General features: G+C 40.5%; 1 protein-coding gene across 2 annotated transcripts in view; it reads right to left on the bottom strand.

Annotated features, from left to right (window-relative positions):
* ATP8A1 (ATPase phospholipid transporting 8A1) overlaps positions 1 to 23,246 on the bottom strand; it is a 236,858-nt gene that overhangs the window by 14,130 nt on the left and 199,482 nt on the right. For both annotated transcript variants that reach the window (XM_060148261.1, XM_060148260.1), the window contains 3 exons: positions 21,788 to 21,844; positions 20,761 to 20,868; positions 103 to 191 (listed from right to left, as the gene is read on the bottom strand). In XM_060148261.1, the coding sequence (XP_060004244.1) occupies positions 103 to 191; positions 20,761 to 20,868; positions 21,788 to 21,844 (254 nt within the window). The remainder of the gene's footprint in view (positions 1 to 102; positions 192 to 20,760; positions 20,869 to 21,787; positions 21,845 to 23,246) is intronic.

Here is a 23,246-nt window from a genome sequence, read left to right as displayed (position 1 = left end):
CTATTCTGTAAGCTCTACACTAGAGTTAATGTTACAACTAGAGAAATCTGAGGATTAATATGCATCTGTGTTGTTAATGACATAACTGAGTATTATACTTACACTTTGTACACCACGTCAAGAAGCAAAGATGCCACAGGGATGAATAACAGGCCTGTCCAAAAGACTCCGGAACTGAACAACATGGCTGCCTGAGTAAAAGCATCAGAAACAGTATTACTTTAAAAACCAAGAAACACATCATTCGTGTTTAGTTTTCATATGATTTCAAGTAAAATAATTTTAAGAATCTCATTCTGCAGGAGAGTAAACAATAACTCTGAATTCACACTTGTGAAATATTTGGAATTAAAAGCCAAATGTATTAAAACATGCATTTACTACGTTTCTTTTTTTCCTTCAAGTAGCCAATACAACAAAGTTTTATCATGTGCCAAATCTTTTCATAGTTTTATGTGAAATTTTTATTACTGTGATCAAAATAATGGAGTAATAAACTTTGACCTTCTTTTATAACTTAGAATATAAAAATTTATCTTTTTGAGCGAACTTCAAACATACACTGGATTAAATTCTCTTATAATACAACATGGAAAATCAATCCTAATTAAAAGCTACACTTACTATTGCTGGCACATAAAAATTTGCTTTTCTAAAATATTGCATGATACTAAAAGATCATCCAGATAAATCATGAATGCAGTATAAACAAATTAATTAAGGAATCTATGAAAAATAACAATTTGATATTAGATAGGAATAATATTAATTTTTGTTCAAAGATTTACATAACTTGTTTCGGTGCATCCTGTTATTGCTAAAGTCAAGCCAAACGTTTAGTATGTAAAACCCAAATAAAAATGTATTAAAATAACTTTAAGCATTCCTTTGTATTAAATCCCAAATTGCGATATCAGAGCCTTTGGGGTTGCAAAGAAAATGATTCTATAATAAAAATCAACAAATTCTATTAGTTATTTGCGATTCTAATAAAAAAAATCCCTTTATAATGTAATTAGATTACTAGAGCTTAAAAGGGATAGTGTCATATAATAAAACCAAAAGGGATATTTTGCTTCACTTCGAGTCTATTTGTTTAATCAAGAATAAATTTGCAGTACCTATTTAAATCCATAGACGTATTGTTATAACTCCATTATGAAGTAGCCAACCAACGCACACACATTTACATCCCATTAAAACTCACGCAAGAAATTTTTTTCTTTAACCGGGTCAGGAATTAAAAATGATTCAGAGTTTAATTCGTATAGGCAGGTTCACAATTACACATAAACAGTCCTAATCAATCAATCCTTATCAAATACAAAGATTACAAATTTTAAGTTGTGTTTCAGATTACCTATTCATTTTGACTCTCAACTGGAGACCAGGAGCTGCTGTTTAAAATTTTTTCTACATGAACACAAGCTTATTGATACGGACTCTTGGTACGAGGATACTCAGGTTTCCCTCTATGTAGGCTGACACAGCTCTGAACACAACGTTAAAATAAGAACATGCTATTACCCAAAATTTCAGAAAGTAAATGTTGCCACGTGGATTCAATGGAATAGCACCCACATTGTAGATACCACCAAGACGAAAGATATTCACATAAAAGTCATTTTATTTTATAAGCAAAACATGATCTTCGACATGCTTGCTGACATCCTCAATAGTGAAAACCAACAATAACTGTGTAATAGGAAATGTCCATCAAGTCAGTGGGTTTTGTTTAGTTGGAAGGAAGCTTTTGAGTTAGGTAATGACTGCAAAACGGCACATTTCTTTTTCCTTCTATGGGAAAAAGGTAAGATGAGATTCTAAGTCATGTAACTGAAAATACCTCTTTTACTTGGCTTAATTTTATAATCTCTTTTAATTTGGGGGCAAGAGAAGAAAGATTTATTCTCGCCTTTGCCACCCTGTATTAAATGTCCACTGGTGGTGAAGGAGGCCGCTAATTCTGACCATTGTAATGTTAACTATGACGGGGAGACTGGCGCCCACTATTCAGTCCACCAGCCTTTGGCTTTGCAAAGGAACGCCATGCATTGAAGGGAAAGAAGTTTTTCTGCGTCATATCTGAAAGCCTGTCAGATTTTTTTTTCTTTTGCAGAGTTAATCCAAACCTAAAAGATTTAAAGCCGACATTCGCATTAAAGACAGAGAGCCTCTTTGTATTTTTTGGATGAAGAGGGGGGGGGGAAATAAAATCCCACAGAGGTATTTCCTTCCTTTCTGTACAAGAAAGCTCCCCCTCACTCTGTAGAGACCATTTTTGTCTCTAACTTTTCACATCTCTCCACTCGCAGGCAGGTCGGCTGGGAAAAGACGCCTGATCCCGCAGACAATGGGGGTGGGGGGTCAGGAGCAGCCTGTCCGGGGCCGGGCTCGCGCTCCCTCTGCCAGCGGCTGGCAAGTCGCTCCTAACATGGGAGATTGGGGGGCCACGCCAAGCAGCCCCGACGCCCCTCCTCGAGGCCCTTTGAAACCAAATGGAATCTGCCACAAAAGTGCCTCCCGGGGGACTTGAGAAAGGATCAGCCCAGGGAGCTGCAAAGCCAGTACACTTGAGGGCACAGGTCCTGCTCCGGGAACAAACAATTGCTTGTCTGCAGAGCGATGCTGTCTCAGCATCGGGCCACGCGGGCTTCAAAAATGAACCATCACTGCCTGAAAACGCAAGCTGCGGCAGAGGAATGAGGAATTGTTTTGAAATTTCCCTGTGAACTTGCAGAGAAAGAACGTTTGAGAAAATCCTAGCTCACGTGCAGTTAGCTAAGCCGAGGGGCCTGAGCAGATAAGAGGGCTTACCTTCTGACCCACAGTGAGGTGACCCCTTGGTACCCACGTTCCCACACAGAGAGGAACACTTACCATTTCACCTGCAGTGTCTCCCATGTTCAGTCTTGGAGGAGAGAATTTCGATGTGCTACCTGCCTACAAACTTTCAGCAATGCACTTTTTAAGTCTGTCCCTCCTTTTACCCTATAAATGTCCAAGTGGGGAACTAGGATGCTGATTCTTCGCTTAAGTACAGACACTATCTAAATAAGAAGGCTCCCTGGGGAGTCCTAAAACTATATCCGCGGACCCCAACTAGAGCAGGGCTGGTGATAAACAGCCCTGGAAGTGGTGGTGGCTCTGCCTGTCCCAGCTCTCAGAGACGGAGGGAGTAACTTCGGGGTCTCTGCTTCCTCAGCTGTAAAGTGGATTGTAAGAATTAAACCAATAATGTTTATAAAGTGGCTGCTTTTATTACTACCACTGATTATTAACAAACGTTCCTTTCTTCATTTTAATTTTCAAATTCCTTTAAACACTCGAGTCTTGTGTTCTTTTCAGTAATCTCTCCCATGAGCTTCAAGGAAGGAAATTTTTATCACAACATCAAATTAAGTGTAAGTTTATAAATGTCATGGTTTTCATCACATTAACATCACAGTATATACTCATCTCAAGACTGAAACTGGCCGAGTAACTGAACCCTAATAAATTGCCATTCATCTCAATTTGCTAATGTAGGAAATGGAGATAAAATTGTTTTCATAAAAATTATTAAAGATTGCATGGGCACAATATATTAATTTGGAAGGGAAAATTCAGAAAACAGTGCCGTAAAACTTGGTTAGTTTCTTCTGTCAGGGGGGGAGGGCAGCAAGATAAATTAATATAAATAATATAAATACCAGAGGAGTTACGAGTTAATGTTAATAACAACAACAAAAAAACAAGCAGTGATTATTAACTGTCTAGATAAAACTTTATAAAAGGACTTTCTAAGCTTAAAAACAGTGGGAAAAGAGCTATAAAAAGAAATGCTTTAAAGAACTGACCCATGAAAATGGAGAAGTTCCACGTGTTCAAAAAGAACTTAACTAAAAAATAAATGATACATAAGAACTTGGGAAAATGGCTGCCACAAGTATATGAAATTCTGCACTAAAACCTGATTATAAAAATAGACCACTTATCTTCATAAGAATAGCTAAGATTCCAACAGATAGGCAAAAGACCTGAGAAGGTATTCACAAAAGCAGCAGCAAGTAATCAACAACATGGAAAAATGCTGGGCCTCTCTGTAGTCACAGAAACATTACCAAATTAGATCAGATTTAAACAATTCATGATCACACTTGGAGGAGTGGGGAGGTATGGTGAAACAGGTATGTGGAGTAATTTACATTCCCATCAGCAATGTACTTGCCTTTGGGAAAGGTAATTGACATGTGCATCAAGAACACAAACATGCATTCCTGTTAATTTGATAATTCAACTTCTGGGACTATGTGTTGAAATCTGGTACAGCTTTTACATACAGGTTAATATCCTATGAAACTGTTCTGTGGTCACTAGTCCTGAAAGCGCTCCCTCCAGAAGCCTGTCATGGCCCAGGGCTTAGTAAAGGTATAAACAAACCACAGCATACCCTTCCTGGAGAGTCACAGGGCAGAGTAGCGTGTTTAAGGCTTTGAGAAATCACAGTAAAGAACCTACTGAATAGTTTTTAAAATCAAGGTTTCCAAAATACATTTATCGACCATGGAACACTTTTTCCTATATACTGCTTTCTAACATCCCAAGGAGCTAATTTTGCGGAATGCAAATATTCATTGTGCGTGTTTTAAAAATAGTAAAACATCAGTGAAAACTAACAGGAAAAACTACGTGGCTGGTTAAGTAAATGTACGTCTATATGAGATAATACTGTCCAAGCTATTAAAGATGCTGTTCGAAGAGCGTAATTGTTAGGAAGCTGATTGTTTGGACAAGTCCTGAATAAATGGAAAGGTAGACTATCCTGGCATTCTCTCAGGAGCCTTCTGTTATCATATACACACACTCCCTGGGAAGGTTGGAAGTTTCTATTATCTACATGGGGATAGTCACGGTCTCTCCCTGTGGCTTAGATCTCTTGCCTGTGCTTCAAACACAGACCAGCCAGCTCTGAACTTGAATCTCAAAGAGGCACTTCAAACTTAATACATTCCCCAACTGAACACACACTGTCTTCCTCCCAGACCTGCTCTTTCTTCGTGCAATCTCTTCAGGGAAGTTTCATCACCACCTGCCTGAGACAGAAGCTGGGCTCTATTCTTGAACTGCCTCTTGATACTATATCTGCTTTATCACCAGGTTCTTTTGTGCTTTAGTATCTTCAGACCTATCTACTTCTCGCTCACCCTGCTGCCATTACTCCAGTCCAAAACTTGCCTGTCCTCCTAATAGCCTCATGCGTGGACTTGCTGACTCCCGTCCTGCTCTGCTTCTAGCCAGTCCCCCCACTACAGCCAGAGCCACAGTGCAAATTAGCTTTGAGCAGTTCTTGGATTAAACCCTTTCAGTGGCTTTATACCAGCCTCAGGATGGAGTACAAAAATCCGTAATATGATTTCATGACCTTTCCTACCTGACTTCTGATTACGTCTCCTACATCATCTCTCAAGCCAGCCCCCATCTCTAGCTTCACAAAGTGTTTCAGATTTTGGAATCTGCCCAAGCTTACTCTCGTCCTTGGACCCTGTATCTGTGACTCCTGCTTGCTCTTTAGTTTTCACATCAGATGTCACTGCTTTCCTTAGACTTGGGTTAGCTGACCCTACTTTGTGCCTCCACTTTGGTGGTAACTATTACCCATTTTCTAGTTGCAGACTATAATCCCTGTAAGAGGAAGAAATATATCTTGATGAATTCTTACAGCCCAAGTGCTTAACCACCAGCCAGGTGTTCAATAAATAACTGTTGAATAAATAAGTTCTTACAACCTAGTGTTTAGAGCAATTAAAGGTCAAAAAACACCAGAGCCTTGGGACTATATTCCTGAGATGTTTGGCTTTCTTGTGCTCTGGCATGGAGTTATTCTGGGAGCAGTTATAACTAGATATTTATGTGATTTGGGGAGAGAGGAGAAGGGCTTGATTCAGCTCCCTAACCATCCTTTTCCAATAGAGGTCATTTTATCTGTTACAAAGGCCGAGTGACATGCATTAAAAGCTAAGCATGTTAAATTACCTTCCCCATCTCCCTTTTGAATCAACAGAAATATTTTGGCAAATCCAGGGAAAGTATGATAACTAAAAGTAACAATTTTTTTGTGGGAGGGGGCGAGGAAGGGATGTAGAATGGGCAGGAAGAGAAGGAAGGTCTCATACCGGCATTAATGAAGACTTTTCTTAACTACACAACATGACTATTTTGCTACGTTAAATAAAAAGAATATAAAATCCCAGTCTTCTCTGTCTCGGCAAATATAAACTTTATCCTTCCAGCTGCTCTGGCCAAAAAACTTGCTTTTCCTCCTTTTCTCTCAGACCACACTTCCAATCCATTGGTAAATCTGATCTGCTCTATTTAAAAAAAAAATCCACATATCAATGTTTATAGCAGTATTATTCACAATAACCAGAAGGTGGAAACATCAACAGATGCGTGGATAAACAAAATGTGGCTTATTAATACCATGTGCTATCATTCAGCCTTAAAAAGGAATGAGATTCTGGCGCAGGCTACAAACAGATGAACCCTGAAGACATTTCGCTAAGTGAAATAAGCCAGATACTAAAGGACAAATATTATAGGATTCCACTTACAAGGGGTACCTAGAGTCATCAAGTTCAGAGACAGAAAGTAGAATAGTGGCTGCCAGGGGTTGGGGGGAAGCAGTAACGGGGAGTTATTGTTTGATGGGTCTAGAGTATCAGGTGGGGAAGATGAAAAAGTTCTGGACGTGGATGGTGGTGATGGTTGCACAACACTGTGAATGAGCTTAATACCACTCAACAGTACACTGAAAAATGGTTAAAATGATAAATAGTAAGTCATATATATTGTATCAAATAAATTTAAAAATTAAAGAGATTCTGGGGCTTCCCTGGTGGCGCAGGGGTTGAGAGTCTGCCTGCCGATGCAGGGGACACGGGTTAGTGTCCCGGTCCGGGAGGATCCCACATGCCGCGGAGCGGCTAGATCCGTGAGCCATGGCCGCTGAGCCTGCGCGTCCGGAGCCTGTGCTCCGCAGCGGGAGAGGCCACAGCAGTGAGAGGTCTGCGTACCGCAAAAAAAAAAAAAAAAAAAAGCAAAAACATCAATTTTTACTGATATGGGAGGTATTCAGAGGAAGAGGCAAGGCTTCAGCTAGCCAGGCGAGGGAGGGTGCATTGTCTATGACCTGTTTCCTACTCCCGGTTCACCAGCTGATCAGAAAGTGAAGAATAAGAATTTAGGGAAATACTGTGTGTGGACACGTTTGTCACCATGGACATTGCAGAGTCGGGAGGCATCTGAGGGGACATACACTCAATGGTATCTGTCTAAACGGTACAACTAAACAAGTTATAATAAAGCTGCCCTTTTCAGTCACACTCTAACCTTTTTCTGCACTTAGAATTATTTTCCTAGGTTAGATCACAATCACAAGGAGATGTATTTTTTTTTCTTTTCCCCCAAACAGTTCTCTAATGGAAAGAAGTGATTTAATAGTGATCCTCTTATTCAGAGACATGGTATGTTTATTTATTCAACTCATTTAAAAAATATTCTCTCATTTTTGTCAAATTTTCCAGTTTTTTTTCCCATTAACCATACACACATCTGGCTAAAGTCTCTCGTTGCTGTTGTGAATGAGACCTTTCAAATTTTTTGGGTAGGAGGGCTATTTATCTTTGAGATTTAGGGCTTTTCCAAGGGAGTTAGCAAGTTTTGGAGAGAACTCCCAAAGCTTATATTACATATAGCTTGTATATCCTGTTATGTGCTTCTTAGGATTTGGTTGGGTGGGGTGTCCAAGAGTTTAATTAAATCTGAGTTTAATTGTTCTTTCTGGCTCTGGCTTCTTTGAAACATCCTGGTAGAGCAACTCTTCAGAGATGATCTGTACTGTGATGTGGTTTTGTGACCCTCAGAACCCACAACTCCCACTTTTCTTTTGTTTCAGAGCCATCTACCAAGTTATGAGATCATTTAACTTCTCTTGCTTCCTCCTATGTTTCAGTTAACCCTTCTGGTCTCCTCTGGAACCATCTTCTTCATGAAATCATTTTCATCAAAAGAAAAAAAAAATCAGTGCTCAACTTCAGGTTATGCAGGTATTGTTTCTTTTCATACAAACTTTCTGGACCTTTCCCACCAAGTTGTGGCTCTTCCCTCCTTACTGCTCCTCAATGCTTCATCTCTGCTGTATCAGCTGAATGTTTCTTTGGAAAAGGTAGACTCTCTTGCTGTATTTCACTTTCAGTCCCATCTCATCCCACCGCAGTTACCCACATGGTATCTCCTCCTCCAGCTCCCTTTCTCAGGGGACTGGGGAGGCTGACTCACTGAGCCTGAGATACAGTGATACTCTTTAGTACCCTGAAAGCTGAAACCCACAAGGTTAACATCTATATTTTAATGGCAAAATATCAATGTTATATACACAGAATGCTTTTTTTTTTTTTTTTTTTTTTTTTTTGCGGTATGCGGGCCTCTCACTGCTGTGGCCTCTCCCGTTGCGGAGCACAGGCTCCGGACGCGCAGGCTCAGAGGCCATGGCTCACGGGCCCAGCCGCTCCGCGGCATGTGGCATCTTCCCGGACCGGGGCATGAACCCGTGTCCCCTGCATCGGCAGGCGGACTCTCAACCACTGCACCACCAGGGAAGCCCCACAGAATGCTTTTAACTGCATCGAAATTCTGCCTTCTCCTGGCAACACTGCCACTGATGTATGGAAACGACATCAGATGATCAAAATCAACTCTGCTTTCAGATATTATTGTGTTACTTGAATGTAAACTTGCAAAGGTTTCTTAAAGCGTCTTTGTGACCAAAGCCTGGGAAACACCATGGCGTGACAGAGATTTCCAAGTTGTGGGAGCCTTTCTCAGAAATTTAACCCTTTCTGTCTGAATTCGTTATAGTACCTGGGCATGGAGTTGAACTGAGAGGTACATAAGTATAACTGGGTCAACACTAAGTGGTGAACTCTGCACTTTAACCAGAGAGAAATTTCAAGCTCATGCGAACTTTGGCTTGAAGAGGTGAACTTCCACTGAAAGTCTTCAGTGGCTACACATCTTGGGTGGTGAGGCTCAAAACATCCCTCGGATAAAACCCAAAGACAGAGGAATACCCATGCCAAGTTCTATGGTCTGGAGCTTATCGCTGAGAAAGGTCTTTGATGTCTTATTTTAGCTCAACAGAATTCTTGCAAATTTTCGATTATATTATGTGATACATATTCATGCCAAAATATAAAAAATGTTCTTCATCACTCACTAGCTTATTACTAGCATTTATATATCACGTCCTCTGACCTGAATCTGTGTTCTATGGCCTCAGGTACCTTCTGGAATACTATGTATTTCATAAGGAATTGCAATCTGCCACAGCTTAATGTAATGATGTAAATACATTCGGGTAACTTTCTGTGATCTGGTCTTGGCTACACTTCTCAGTTCCAACTTCCCTCTTTGCTTGGGCTGCTCTCTAGCTGGAAGGCCCTTCTTTCTCTTGGCTTCCTGCACAGTGTGGGGAACAGCAGTACCAAGAAACCTTTCTAAACTCTCCGAACTGTAGCCTGGGGGGTTGAGTGCCCTCTCCTCTGCTAGCCCCTGCGAATCCTGATCAAAATAACTAGCGTCTTACATTCTAATGATCTGTTGATCTGTTGGTTTGCTCATGACTCAAGCTCCTCAGGACTCTCTTTTTTCAACTTTTGATCCACTGACACCCAGTATAGGTCCTGACACAAGGCACTCCATAAATCTCAGTTGAATTGAGCTAAATTGGACTCTTATATGGGATGAATTATTACTTTCTCCATAAAAGTAGATAGAGCAGAACACCCAGAAAATAACTAAGGAGAAGGGTGTTTTGGATAAACCCCAATATGTTTGCAATTATACCAGAAGCTCTTGATTACTCAGAGACAAAGAAAACCCTTGGTTTGGATTATCCCAAACAAACAAACAAAAGTCTTAGAAAATATGCAAATTGTTCCAAACAAAGAAAATCTTAGAAAATATGCAAATCAGATGCCAGTTCACATCGTTTATGTGCTCTTTTTCCCCTTGGACATTCCTGGGTGGTGGTGAGGAAATGAAGAAGGCGTGATCACCCTGCGGGACTAAGAACCAATGTTCAATCTAGATGAATGATGCAAAAAACAACATTTGCATCTCCACCCTCCGGAAATAAATGATTAAAAGAGATGTTCAGAGGAAAAGGAAGAAGAGCTAGTTGGGACCTAGATCAATCAGAAGCTAACTTTTTTTTTTAAAGTAAAATTTGACTGTGTATCAATATATACTGAGAATTGAACATGCAAAAATAGCCCTTCTAAAAAGGAATCAAGAGCACTAGAAAATGTATGGCTCTGAAACTTTATTTTCTAGGGATATAGTTCCCAGAATAGTAAAAGTAATTAAGAACAGAATTTGTTTTGCTTTGTTTTATTTTAATCTTCTTTATTGTGCTGTTTAAAAAACTTAAAAGTACCAGAAAAATGAGGACAAAATTAGTAACAAAATATTCTTTTTTATTATGAGAATTATAATTTTAAAATGTTCTGATGTTACTGGAGAAGTTGTATAAGATAGGGCACCTTATCTCAATGCTCAGTATGCTTACTTGTTATATCATTCTTAAAAGGTTTTATAATTTTGTGATGGCTCTGTATTTTATCTTCTTAAAAACCATCTCATAAAGCATCAATTCTCTGATTACTAGTAATTCAATCTGTGAAACATAATGGCCTATATTTCAGATTGTAGGAAGTTTTTTCTTTAAAAAATTTATTTTCCTGCTTTATTGAGATATAATTGATGTATAACATTACGTAAGTTTAAGGTGTGCAGTGTGCTGATTTGATATATTTGTACATTGCAAAATGATTACCACTGTAATATTAACTAACACCTCCATTCCGTCATCTAATTACCATCTGTTTTAGGAAATTATATTTTAAAAACTCGGAACTTCAAAAACCATTTACCTATGGACATATAAATGCTAATATATGGCTGAGTAATATTCCATTGTATATATGTGCCACATATAGCTGATTCACTTCGTTGTACGGCAGAAACTAACACAACGTTGTAAAGGAATTATACTCCAATAAAGATGTTAAAAAAAAAACACCTAACATATGGCTTATGTTGAAAATTTATTGACTTTCATGGCAGAGACTTCTAGTTGCCTCCCAATATATCTCCTCTCCCCTTCTTAGATGCAACCACTTGAATCCTGGCTGAACACCTTCTCCTCTAGCTCAGACTATGTTCCTCCGGCTCTCTTACTGCAGCTAGGTATGGCCATGTGACTAGCTTTTGGCTAATGAGAGCTAAGAGGAAATGTGGTGGGCAATGTCTAGGAAAGAACTTCGGAGAGAAAGGGTTAATCCTTCTTTCCTTTCTTGTTGGCTGGAATGTTGATAAAATGGCTAGAGCTTAAGCAGCCATTCTGGACTACGAAGAAGGACACGAAAGTTGACAGTGCAGCAAGATAGAAGAAATCTGGTCCTGGATGACTGTGCAGCTGCCATACCAGTCTGGAACTACCGGACACCACTGGACATTTTTTCACATGAGAGAGAAATGTTTCTATCTTGTTTAATCCACAGTTACTTCTTTTTTTAACGTAAAAAAATATGCCATAAAATAACTTGCTTTGCATGATACATGCTAGGGAGCCTTAGTGATAACTTGGAACCAAGCAGCTTTTGACCTCATTGATGATCTCTTTTCCTTACCATCTCATGGAATGCAAGAATTGTGTCCAGTTGTGAGCTTTATTGAAGTAGATGGCACAGTGACATTCATGGTTTCTTTTATGAGCATTTTTGATTGCTCCCTGGCACGCAACTCAAAAACAAGCTGTACTGGTCTTATGAGCCAGAGTGCTGCGCTTATAGGGGTGATATGCTTTCTGCCCATCTCACTGGCTCCATCTCATAGCACTCTTTCCCACTCTCTCTGCTCCAGCTACACTGACATTTTAGTCTTTGAATCTACCAGGCTCATTCCTGCCTCCGAGCTTGGGCACGGGCTGTTCCTTCAGCCCTAAAATATTCTTCTTCACATGGAGGCATCTCCACATCATTGGAATTTCCGCTTAATCATCTGTTCTCGAAAAACACCTTCCTGGAGCAGCCATTACATTCCTGTCCCTTACTATATCATCCTGTTTTCTTCCTATCACTTTGTGAAATTATCTTTAGTCGTTCAACATTTAGTCATTTGTTAACAGACTCAGTGACTGTTTCTCCCTCTCCTTGCTTCTCTCAACCTGAACGCTAATGGGTATCTTGTCTAATTAACCCATTACCTTGACACGGTGCCTAGAGCCGATTAAGCACTCGATAAATAATTACGGAATGAACGAACGCGAGAATGCACTGATTCTAGAGAACAGCCAAAGTTCTGCCGTACTAAGAGCAGCTTTGCCCAGCTTTCCACGCCTTGTTCACTGCCATGGCACTTGGGGTGCACCACATCATCCCTCACATTTATGACGTCAACAGCTCATCAATAAAAAAATGAGACCCTTAAGGGAAGTGACCAATTCTGTTCACCCTCTGCATCCTCCACTGCCTAACAAAGAGCCCGTAACACACATACGCTAGAGACTCAATATATATTTGCTCTGTATGGTAGGAAAGGGTGCTGTGTCTACAAAAAGCAATGCCAGCTCTCACAGTGACTCTAAAGAGAGCTTTAACTTTAAAATGTGTGCCAATGTCCTGATTGGCCATTACATTTGTCACATCCATGTCTCTCTTTGCTTCTCAGTGTTTCTACAAGGCTTCTCTTTACAAAATGGGCTTGGAAGTGGCCACGCAGCCAGCTTCTTTGAGACCCGTGATGATGTGCCTGTCTCATTCACTGTCAGGGCCCTGACCAATGGCATGTTTTACTGGATGGGATCCCAACTGTTGGCTCATTGAAGAGCATCTGACAGAGTTTAGGGTTCTTGTTCCCTCCAGGCTACTTGGCTAAACCCAGTAATCTTGCATGAAACTCCTTCGTATCGTAACACTGCTCCACCCTATCCGCAAGGCCTGGTCTTGTGACCAATAAATTATTACATGCTATCTAGGTAATTAAAAGCTGAGAGATGAATAAGGACTATTTTAAACCAGGAAATTCCTCATATGCAAAGTAATTCATTATGCTGGTAAAATGGGCAACAGCACAACTTAGGAAAATCGTATCACTAACGTGGTTTATTAATACCTTTCCTACAGGGGTGACACTAAAAGGGTTCAACAAAGATTTTTATTGTTTTTCAGAGAGACTTTACTAACCTCAATCAAGAGATCTGAAATTCTGTAAAACACATGCTCGTTCCCTAACGTCAATTTCCTTCAGTAGTTTTATAGATCCCTCAGGCCAGGGAGAGCAGAACCAGATGCGCTTGGGAAGACTTTACAGTGTGTGTCTGCAATGCCGCGATACATTGAAAAGCTCTGCCGATACTAAGCTTCTGGTATAAATCGTGATATGAAATGATCCTTGATGTAGCGTACTTTTTACTTTGTAATCTGGTCTACTAATCATAGTGCCTAAAATATTTTCTTCTGGAAATTCGAAAAATACCCAGTAACATCATCTAGACAAGTTGAAAAGGCAGGCCAGCATATGTTTATATAACATAGCACTTCTCCCCAGGGCCTACCTTGCCCCATAAATTGTGGTACTGGTGTGAAAAAATACAAGTCAGGTCTGAAGAAAAAAAAAAAAGGCCTCCTCTTAAATCACAACCATATTTGTGAGAGGAAAGGAAGACAGAGACAAATTTAAAGTTGCAGTCATGCTTGCCACGCTATTTTCTTTTTATTTTCCTTTCCTAAATAATTTCTTATTGTCGCATTTTCCACCTTTGTAGAATCCGCTCTCCCCCTACCCTGATGTCATAATTCTTTTTTAATTGTTAAATAGTTCAGTCATTTGTGGTACTGGGATACTTGTTAATCATTATCATTTGAATCATTATTAGGGGGCAGAGATGTAGAATTACTGTAGTGGAAACAACACTATAGGAAGGAATGTTTCCCAAGTGGCAACACCCTGGCCACCAACTGAGAACAGCCCTCCCTAGCTGCGTCTGGAGAGACTGCAGTCTGCCCTAAACGCTCAGGTATCTGGGGGATGGATTTCTGGTAACTTCAGGCATGCAGAATGTGCTGAAGGAAGGGGGAAAGAAACGATGCCTGATCAGTGATACAGGCAGCTGGACACAGCTGAAGATGGAAATATTACATGCAGATAACGGATGGCTTAGTTTACCAACCAGATGGAAGTAAGTACTTAGATTGGGGCACTGACACTAAAAGGAATTTATACCTTCGAAGTTGATAAGGCTGGGAGAAAAATGCAGAGGAATGAAAAGGTGAGAGAAGAAATGTAAAAGCGACAGAGAACAGGGTGTATGGTGGTTAAGGGAGCAGACTGGCTGGGTTCCAACAGCAGCTCAGATACTTACAAGCTGACCTTGGGAAAATTATTTAACCACTCCGTGTCAGTGAAATGCGTAATAGGAACTACCTCACGGTGTTGTGTTAAATACACAATGTTAAATGACTGAAGACATGAAAAGTACTTATGACAGTGACTGACTCTCAGTAAATGGGGCCCTGCTACCATCTGAGTGGCAACTGTACATTCTCTGATGATGTGGTTTTCAATTTCATATATATATATGTATATATATAGTCATCATCGCCAGATTTAAAATGAGATGTTAATTGTTCGATCCAACTTTCCTTCCCGGATAAGTTTTTCTTTCCTATCTCTGTCGGTTTTGAAAACATAATACCAGGAGAGGAGGGGCCCAATTCCAAACAGAGCTCCTAAAAGTGAGGAGCTCTCAGGAGTGGGTCTGAAATTTGGGATAGATATTTTCTCATCCTGCATAGGTCCAATGAGTCAAGGCAGGATCTTCAATGACCCCATGACAGCTGGGGTCATTGTACTGAAGCAGGTACTCCCGTTTAAGCCGGGATCTTACGGCCAGCCACTTGGCTTGTGCCTTCCGGGTTTCCAGATAGATATATATATATATATATATATATATATATATATATACTTTTTTTTTTTTTCCGGACGCACAGGCTCAGCGACCATGGCTCACGGGCCTAGACGCTCCGCGGCATGTGGGATCTTCCCGGACCGGGGCACGAACCCGTGTCCCCTGCATCGGCAGGCAGACTCTCAACCACTGCGCCACCAGGGAAGCCTTATATACACATTTAAAAAAAAAAAATGAGCTGGGTATTAGATATGCTGATTTTGCTATTAAGAGGACATGAGAGGCCAGGATACAAAGTGAGGCAGAATTTCTATACGTGTGTTGAGGGAGTTAGGTGGGTGTTGAGAAGAGAGAATTAAAAATCTTGGCACTTTTAAAAAGAGACGGGAATGCTTTTATATCTGGCTAACTGAGGGAAATTGATCCTGGCCCTGGGTATCCTGGGAAACAGCAGATAAATCAGGGAAATCAATGGAATGCAAGGAAAATGGCTGCAAGGAGAAAAGAAAGCATTCCCGTCTGAGAGAAAGGAATAGGAATGGGCCCTGAAGAGAAGGTAGTTACTCAAGATCTGAGAGTAACCAATGGGATTTGAGGAGAAAACCTGGGATGAATTCTCTGGGTCACCTGCTATTGCTCTGCTTATCACAAAGGTTTGTGATATGGATTTAAAAGAAACAAAGAATGCCTGGTGCACAATAAATATTGGTTCCCTTCCCTCCCCCTCGTGGTGAGCAAGGATTTTCTTTCAACATATTGAGAGAAATGGCTCTGTCTTCAGATGGGGGCTACAAAGACAAATCAAGGACATAAATTGGAAATGACTGTAAAATCCTGATCTAGGTATGAATATGCGCCCAAGCTGAATACAGAAGCATGAGATCCGTACCTGTAAGTTGCCTAACTTGTGTATAATTTGCACCCTGAGTTCCAGTTGACATTAACTAGAGCAGAATAGTCTGTGCCTTTCAACATTTTAGATACTCCTCTGGAGAGAACACAGTGAAGAGAAGTCCACAGAAAATCTGAATCCTAGGAGTTGGAAGCAACTTCGCAGGCGCAGGTGAGCAAGGCTCCGCTGAGTAGCACTACTGTCCGATGCTGGGGCTGGTTACATGAGACCAGCATTCTGTTCTGCGGCTGGAAAGCGCCACGTTGGGGAAATCTCTGGATGTTAGCAAGATGTTCTTATCTGAGCTGAACTCTGCCTCTATGTCACCTCTACTCTATCATTTCTCACGTGTTTGTGCAGAACAAGACACAGACGTAGAGAATGGACTTGAGGACACGGGGAAGGGGAAGGGGAAGGGGAAGCTGGGATGAAGTGAGAGAGTGGCATGGACATATATACACTACCACATGTAAAATCCATAGCTAGTGGGAAGCAGCTGCATAGCACAGGGAGATCAGCTCGGTGCTTTGTGACCACCTAGAGGGGTGGGATAGGGAGGGTGGGAGGGAGGGAGACGCAAGCGGGAAGAGGTATGGGGATATATGTATATGTATAGCTGATTCACTTTGCTATACAGCAGAAACTAACACACCACTGTGAAGCAATTATACTCCAATAAAGATGTTAAAAAAACCCCCAATAACAACAAGCAAGGAAAACAAACTTACTTCACGATCCTTTACTTAGCATTTATGGGGCACTAGGAGCCTGAGGCCATTATGTCAGAGCAACCAGTAAAGACACGAAGGGGCAGTGGACACGTGAGGAGGAGGGTGATCCTTCTGGCACAGCGGCTAGGGTGTAGAGGATGGAGGGAGGAAGACCGGGACGACCGACATGTCCACACATGTGAGGGGGAAGAGGCGTGGGGGAGCCAGTGCTGTCAGGAAAAAGAAAACAGAGATTCCCTCGTCCACACAAATCCTTGAAATACCTGCCACGAGGGGCAGTCCCTTCAGACTTCTAATTTCCAGATTATACACCGCAGAATCCTTTAAATAACTATGATCAGAGAAGCAGCACCGGGCAGCGTATAAGGTAGCTGACCCTGGGACCACACAGCTAAGTCAAAGCGTACCTCTGTCACTTAGTACCAGTGGGGTATCAGATGAGGTACTTAACTTCTCTATGCCTCTGTTTTCTCACCTGTAAAACAGGTATGGTAACAAGTTTGCTGGGAGGAGCCAGTGAGCTGAGGACAAGCACGTCCTGAAGGTCACGGCCAACACGACGGCATCCACCTTGACTTCTTTTCCTCTCACTCCTCACGTCCAATCTGTCAGCAAATCCTATTAACGCTACCTTCAAACTAGATTCAGACTCTGACCACTTTCACCACTGCCACCCTCCTGGCCCAAGCCACGATTACCTCTGGCCTGGGTTACTGCAATGATCTCCTAAGTAGTTCATAACACAGCAGTCATAGTCCTGCTCTGAGAACATAAGTCAGATCATGACACGCCTCTCTCAAGCCCCTCCAATGGCTCTTTATTTGACCGTGAGTAAAAGCCACAAGGCGCTATGGGAAGCAATGGAAATCATGGTTCTCGGTTTCTCTTGCCTGCTGTGTTCTCTACAGCACCTACATCGGTCTATATATTTCACTTAATTATTTTATTTGCCTGTCTCCTTTCAGTAGAAAGTTGAGGAGGTCATGGATTTTTGTTTATTTATTCACTAATGAATCCACAGCGCCTGACCCACAGGAGAATCTCAACAAATAATTGTTAAATCGATTGAATGAGTGCACATCAAGTACTTAAAGTGTTCAATATACCTTAGGTATTTTTGGTGTTACTTTTTCCCAGATCTTGGTTGTCTTTTTGAAGAACTTCTCTATAGTGTGAATGCTTTTTAAAACCACACAGTACCTCATCCTCCAAAATACCACCTGAACCAGGATGGGGGGAATGGGGCTGCTATTTTCGGTCTTGCCTACCCATCTCTATTAATGCTGTACTAAGCTGGGCGCCCTTATTACGCCTTTAGACAACCCAAACATACGGACATATTTAATTATTTAGTTTTGGAAGGAACTGATGCCAAAGCAATACAGGGAAAAACTGGAGTCCTAGGGGTATGGTCCTTGGATTTAGACACTCAGGGCCCTGGTGGTGGTGACAGAAAGTTGCCTTCCCCACACCAGGAATGCTTTGCAATAGCGTTATGTTCTGGGGGATACCTTGTGCTGTGTTTCATTACACGGATTACATAAAGCATGTCAGGTCCGGAAATGCTAATATTTGTACTTATCCTGGTGTTATTTACAACACTATATTACTACATGTAATATATAATAATATATATGTAAAATATATTATAATAGTATATTGCTATGAAAGTTAACAGATGAATAGGTAAGTTTTATTCAGGATGGTTGGCCAATTATATACATACATATATATATATATATATATACACACACATACAGATATAACTATTGGCACATAAATGAATGTTTCACATATATGTATTTGGCTATATTCTTGACTGAAACATAGAATTTTAAGATTAAAAAATGTAAATCTAAGGGTAGTTACTTCTTTCTGAAATTAACTCGATTGTAATAGAACTAGTGACTATGCACAATAAAAATGTTCAAAAATTGAGTACTGACACAACGTTTTTGGGTCCTAAAACCCTGGTGCCTAGGAAACAGTAAACGTAGGCTATCACTCCTTGGGAACGTGAGTGGCGTTCTTGTTATCTTCCTTTTTTGCAGTTGTTGTGAGGCTCATTTACACACACATGCATACCAAGATGCTTTGCAAACAGTAAGTACTAAATAAATTTAAATTATTATTCTTTTCTTTAAATACATTAAACAGATTTACATCTTGGACAACCAGCCAAGCCTACAGCTGAATTAATCCAGTCTCCCTACTTTCGATGGAGCACCAGCTATTTAAACATTATATTCAAAGTATCAGTAGCAATAAAACAACAAGAAAAAGCAGCCCTGTTAGCACTTTGCACTGTATATGAAGTGAACAGAAATGTGATGGGGTACTGACATCCATTTCACTTTGAATTAAACACAGCATCACCGCAAATCTCAAGAGACGATATTAAGTTTTGTGTTTGGGTAATACCAGGAATTCTACAGGCAAGGGTAGAATTATATTTGGTTGGCTAAAAGCCAGTCAAACTTCACACTTGTCCTAGAAGTAGGTGGTCAAGAACTCTGTTCTTGTCTTCAAAGCGATTGGCTACAGTTGCTCAAACTATCTCGATTTCCAAATCTTTTGTGTCACTCATTTTGAAAATAAAATGTTCGGACATGAGGTAAAATGAGGTCTATTGAAAAAGATATTAAGTTAGAATTGACCTCGGGGGGAAAAGCAGGTCGAATCGGACAGTGCACATCAAATAAAAACAAAGAATAGAATTGGAATTTCCAAGTGGCATCAGCAGACATACACAGTCTTTGATTTTATTTCTTCAGGAAAAAAGGACTCAAACCAAGCGAAGGAGGTGATGCATTCACAGCTTTCTCTCTGTTCTCCTCGAAATACATGCTGTAAATTTTCTCAAGTTCACAGTACATGTTTCAGAAGAAGCCTTCCCTTTGGGTGGAAGGAAGTACATGCTCCTTGATATGTCTGGTTTTGCTGTAATAGTATGTAATGCCTCTCTCTAATAAATTTAACCACAAAATTGTTCTTTTAATGTGCCTGCATTCTGCTAATTTATAAAAAGCAGGATGCTGTCAGATAAAATTTCATGAACATGATCTATAAACCAGACTGTCAAAAGTGAAAGGTACTCAGGCAGTACTTAGGGAAACAAATAATGGAAACCCCGGGAAAGGTTTCCTGTGACTGCAGGAAAACAATGTACTGTAACGGAGCTCACATTACCTTGATTTGCAAGTTACTGTGAGGTCACAGGAAATCCTGAAATGTTTTCCACATTTTCTTTTATACATTTTATGTCAAATTTCCTGCAATTGAAATCATACACCCTCCTACTGCTGGAATCTCTTCTGAACGAAAGGAGATCTTGTGACACTCCCCCACGAACACCTAATAACTCAGTTCCTACCAGTGTAACAAGAAAGTGACAGATGGAATTGAGAGTGGACCATGATAAGGCTGAAATGTCAGATATCCTAACTCTTTCAAAATGAAAACCGAACTGATGTCGTTAAGACAACTCTAAAAGTGCATTTAATCTAGTGACAGTAGCCTTTTCTTTAGAATAAGAGATAACAAAAAAAAAAGACAGACTGTCCCAAGACATAAGCTCAGCATTTCTCCAAATCTCTCGTTCAAAAAGTATGCATGGATTGATGGTCTAATTTTAAAATGGCATCCTCTATATGGATATTCTTTTTTTTGCGGTACGCGGGCCTCTCACTGTTGTGGCCTCTTCCGTTGCGGAGCACAGGCTCCGGACGCGCAGGCTCAGCGGCCATAGCTCACAGGCCCAGCCGCTCCGCGGCATGTGGGATCTTCCCAGACCGGGGCACGAACGCATATCCCCTACATCGGCAGTGGGCTCCCAACCACTGTGCCACCAGGGAAGCCCTATATGGATATTCTTAACATGACTCAAGCTCCCGACAACCACATTTTATTAACCCAGCTATGCTTACGAAAGGGTAAGTCAGATTTAAGTAAAACGTCCAAGTTTAAAATATTCTCTCAATTTTTATACTCACAGCTGTGGAGTTTAAAAATAGCTTTTAAAATGGACGAATACCATTTTAATATAAACCCAAGCCAAGTAATTATGGCTCATTAATGAATAGCAATTTTTAGGGTTTGTTAGATCATGAGTGATTAGGATACATTACCTCTCCTGACATATCAGGGGCCATGGGGACAGCAGGCCACAGAGATGAGTAGATTCCAAAAAACACCACCCAGAGTGCGATGCTGCCCCAGATCGCTATGTGGCTGAACTGTGAAGGAAGAGAAGCTGAGTTAAAGGACTATCAGGTAGATGGAGGACTCCCACACTGATGAAGCTTTCACAAATTTCCTTATTAATTTTTTTACTACATCCGTAAGATATTACCCATGGCAATTATTAACTAAATAATTGCATGTTTTAATTGGATCTTTCATTAAACACTCATCTCTTCCACATCGGTTATAATGCTGGTGGTACTGGCATGTAGAACCGTTCCTTCTCTACCCCTTTGGCGGGTCTCACCTTTCACCCTTACCTTTTTTATCCGCTACCATCTTTAAGCCTCCTTAGTTTTTGCTCCAAATGCTCTTACTGAAAGATGCTAAGACACTTGTATGAATATTAATCTCTGTGTTGATGACTGTCAAATCCAAATTTCTCGTGCCCATCTTTCCCTTGAGCATCTAACTTTCTTTTTATTTATTGGGTCTCTCTACCTGGATGTGAATATACTTTGGTACTAACATATCTAAAATGGAACTTGTTTTATTCAGACTGGATATCTACAAATGTCTGAGGACAAATCTTTCTCTGATATTTTTGGTCTTCAGAATCATTTTCCAATGAGTTTTCTGCCAGTCTTGGGATACGCTCTACTAAGAAAAGATTCCTAGTCGATAAGTTTGAAGGCTTCCTCCCGTCCAGGGATATTTACAATGTACAGCAATATATTAAGGGCTCTTGAGAAGTCTTGTGGTAAATAAACTTACTTAAGTTTTACTCAGTGTTTCCACACTAGAGTCTCCAGTTCCCCCTAGTCCATTCCTGACTGCTCCCCCCCACTATAATTAACAACCTGTGGAACTAGGGTAAAGGGACACATGCAGTTAGACCGAAAAACAACAAAAATTAGTGATGACACATAAGTAAATGGGATATTCCTTGGTTGTGACTAGAGATTCTCTTACCCAGGTCCAATACGATGTCTCCAATCCAGCTTTCAAACACACAGTTATCACCACAAACTAAAGCAGAAGGGAAATGTTATTTTATTTCATAAATATGATAGTTCATCAAATTGGACTGGTAGATTACTCACAGCTTGACTTGTACGTCCAACAAGCAAAGAAACAAGTGAGTTAGCTGGGTGGCTGAACATCAGGACCACGACCGGCTGGAACTGCCATTTACAGCATCACATTCCCGACTCCCTTCCCTGCCTTCCCCTCACCCTCACTGGCTGACAGTCCAGCCATGAGCTTCTGAGCATGGGCCTGGCTACTTCATGTACAATTCATGAACAGTGATGGAGAATCATCTATAGTAATCTTGGGTTTCCAAGCCTGCTTTAATTTTATTTTTTATCAGCTGTAGTACTTAAAGCCTCCATTTTCTAAATTTTAAAGATAAATTGTAAAAGTAATATAACTGGATATTTAGAAATCTGAACACTTACTCTGTAACTTTACTTACCTGAAACCCTGCAGAGTAGAATGTAAGAGCCTGTTACATCTCCATGCTGTACACACCCACTGTCACTGGTGCCCATGCTACTAATTCTAAAGTAGGGGGACCCGGGTTTAACGAACTGTGCTGTGTTTTCCATAGGATAGCATAATGGCTAAATGGAGTCAGACTATATTGCCCTGGAGTCAGACTATTTGTGCTCAAGACTCCATCATTTATTAACTGTTCTGATAAGGCACAAGGCAAATTACTTGACCTCTCTGTGTCTCAGCTCCTTCATCTGTAAACTGGGACTGATAAAACTTACCTACTCTATAGGTAAAACACCAAGAACAGTGCTTAGCACTGCAGCATTATCTATTATTATCTATTTATAATCAAAAATATTAAATACTGTTAGTAGCCAAAGGAATTTGGGGCACTTTCAGTAGTTTGCCGGGATGGAAGTGTGACGCTTGCCTAGCACTGGTGATCAGTGGTGAGAGCTTCAAGGGCGCAGTCCTACTTTTGGGCACTGTTAAGGGTTTGTACACAGTATTAGATGCTTTCCAGTGGCGTCATAAAGTCAGGACAAAGTGAAGCATTTGAGCTTTCTCAGTGGGATATCTAATAGCAATTTAGGATAAATATCTGTAGAAATAAAACTCTTGTTAAAATTTAAGTGTTTAATTTAAGCTATATAAAAAATTCTAAAACAAGAGAGAGGTTTTGACACAAAGTTAAAGAAACACTCTCTCTTAAGCCTTGGATACTTTAAAGTCCCTCAGAGACATCTATGACATCTACTTTATTTCTAAACTTAGTCCATCAAGTATTATTTCTGTTTTGCACTCGTGTTGTATGAAAACAAACCACTAGCCCCCAAAATGTGTTTTCCCTTTTTTTTTTTAACTACTTCATTGAGGTCAATGGAAAGGAGAGCCTCCATTTGCCAAAACCTTAATCCCTCTGTTAATTAAT

The sequence above is a fragment of the Lagenorhynchus albirostris genome, chromosome 4, assembly GCF_949774975.1.
Source record: "Lagenorhynchus albirostris chromosome 4, mLagAlb1.1, whole genome shotgun sequence".
Lineage (NCBI taxonomy): Eukaryota > Metazoa > Chordata > Mammalia > Artiodactyla > Delphinidae > Lagenorhynchus > Lagenorhynchus albirostris.
The sequence above is the reverse complement of the archived record's forward strand: the minus strand, read 5'-3'. Positions and strand labels throughout refer to the sequence as shown.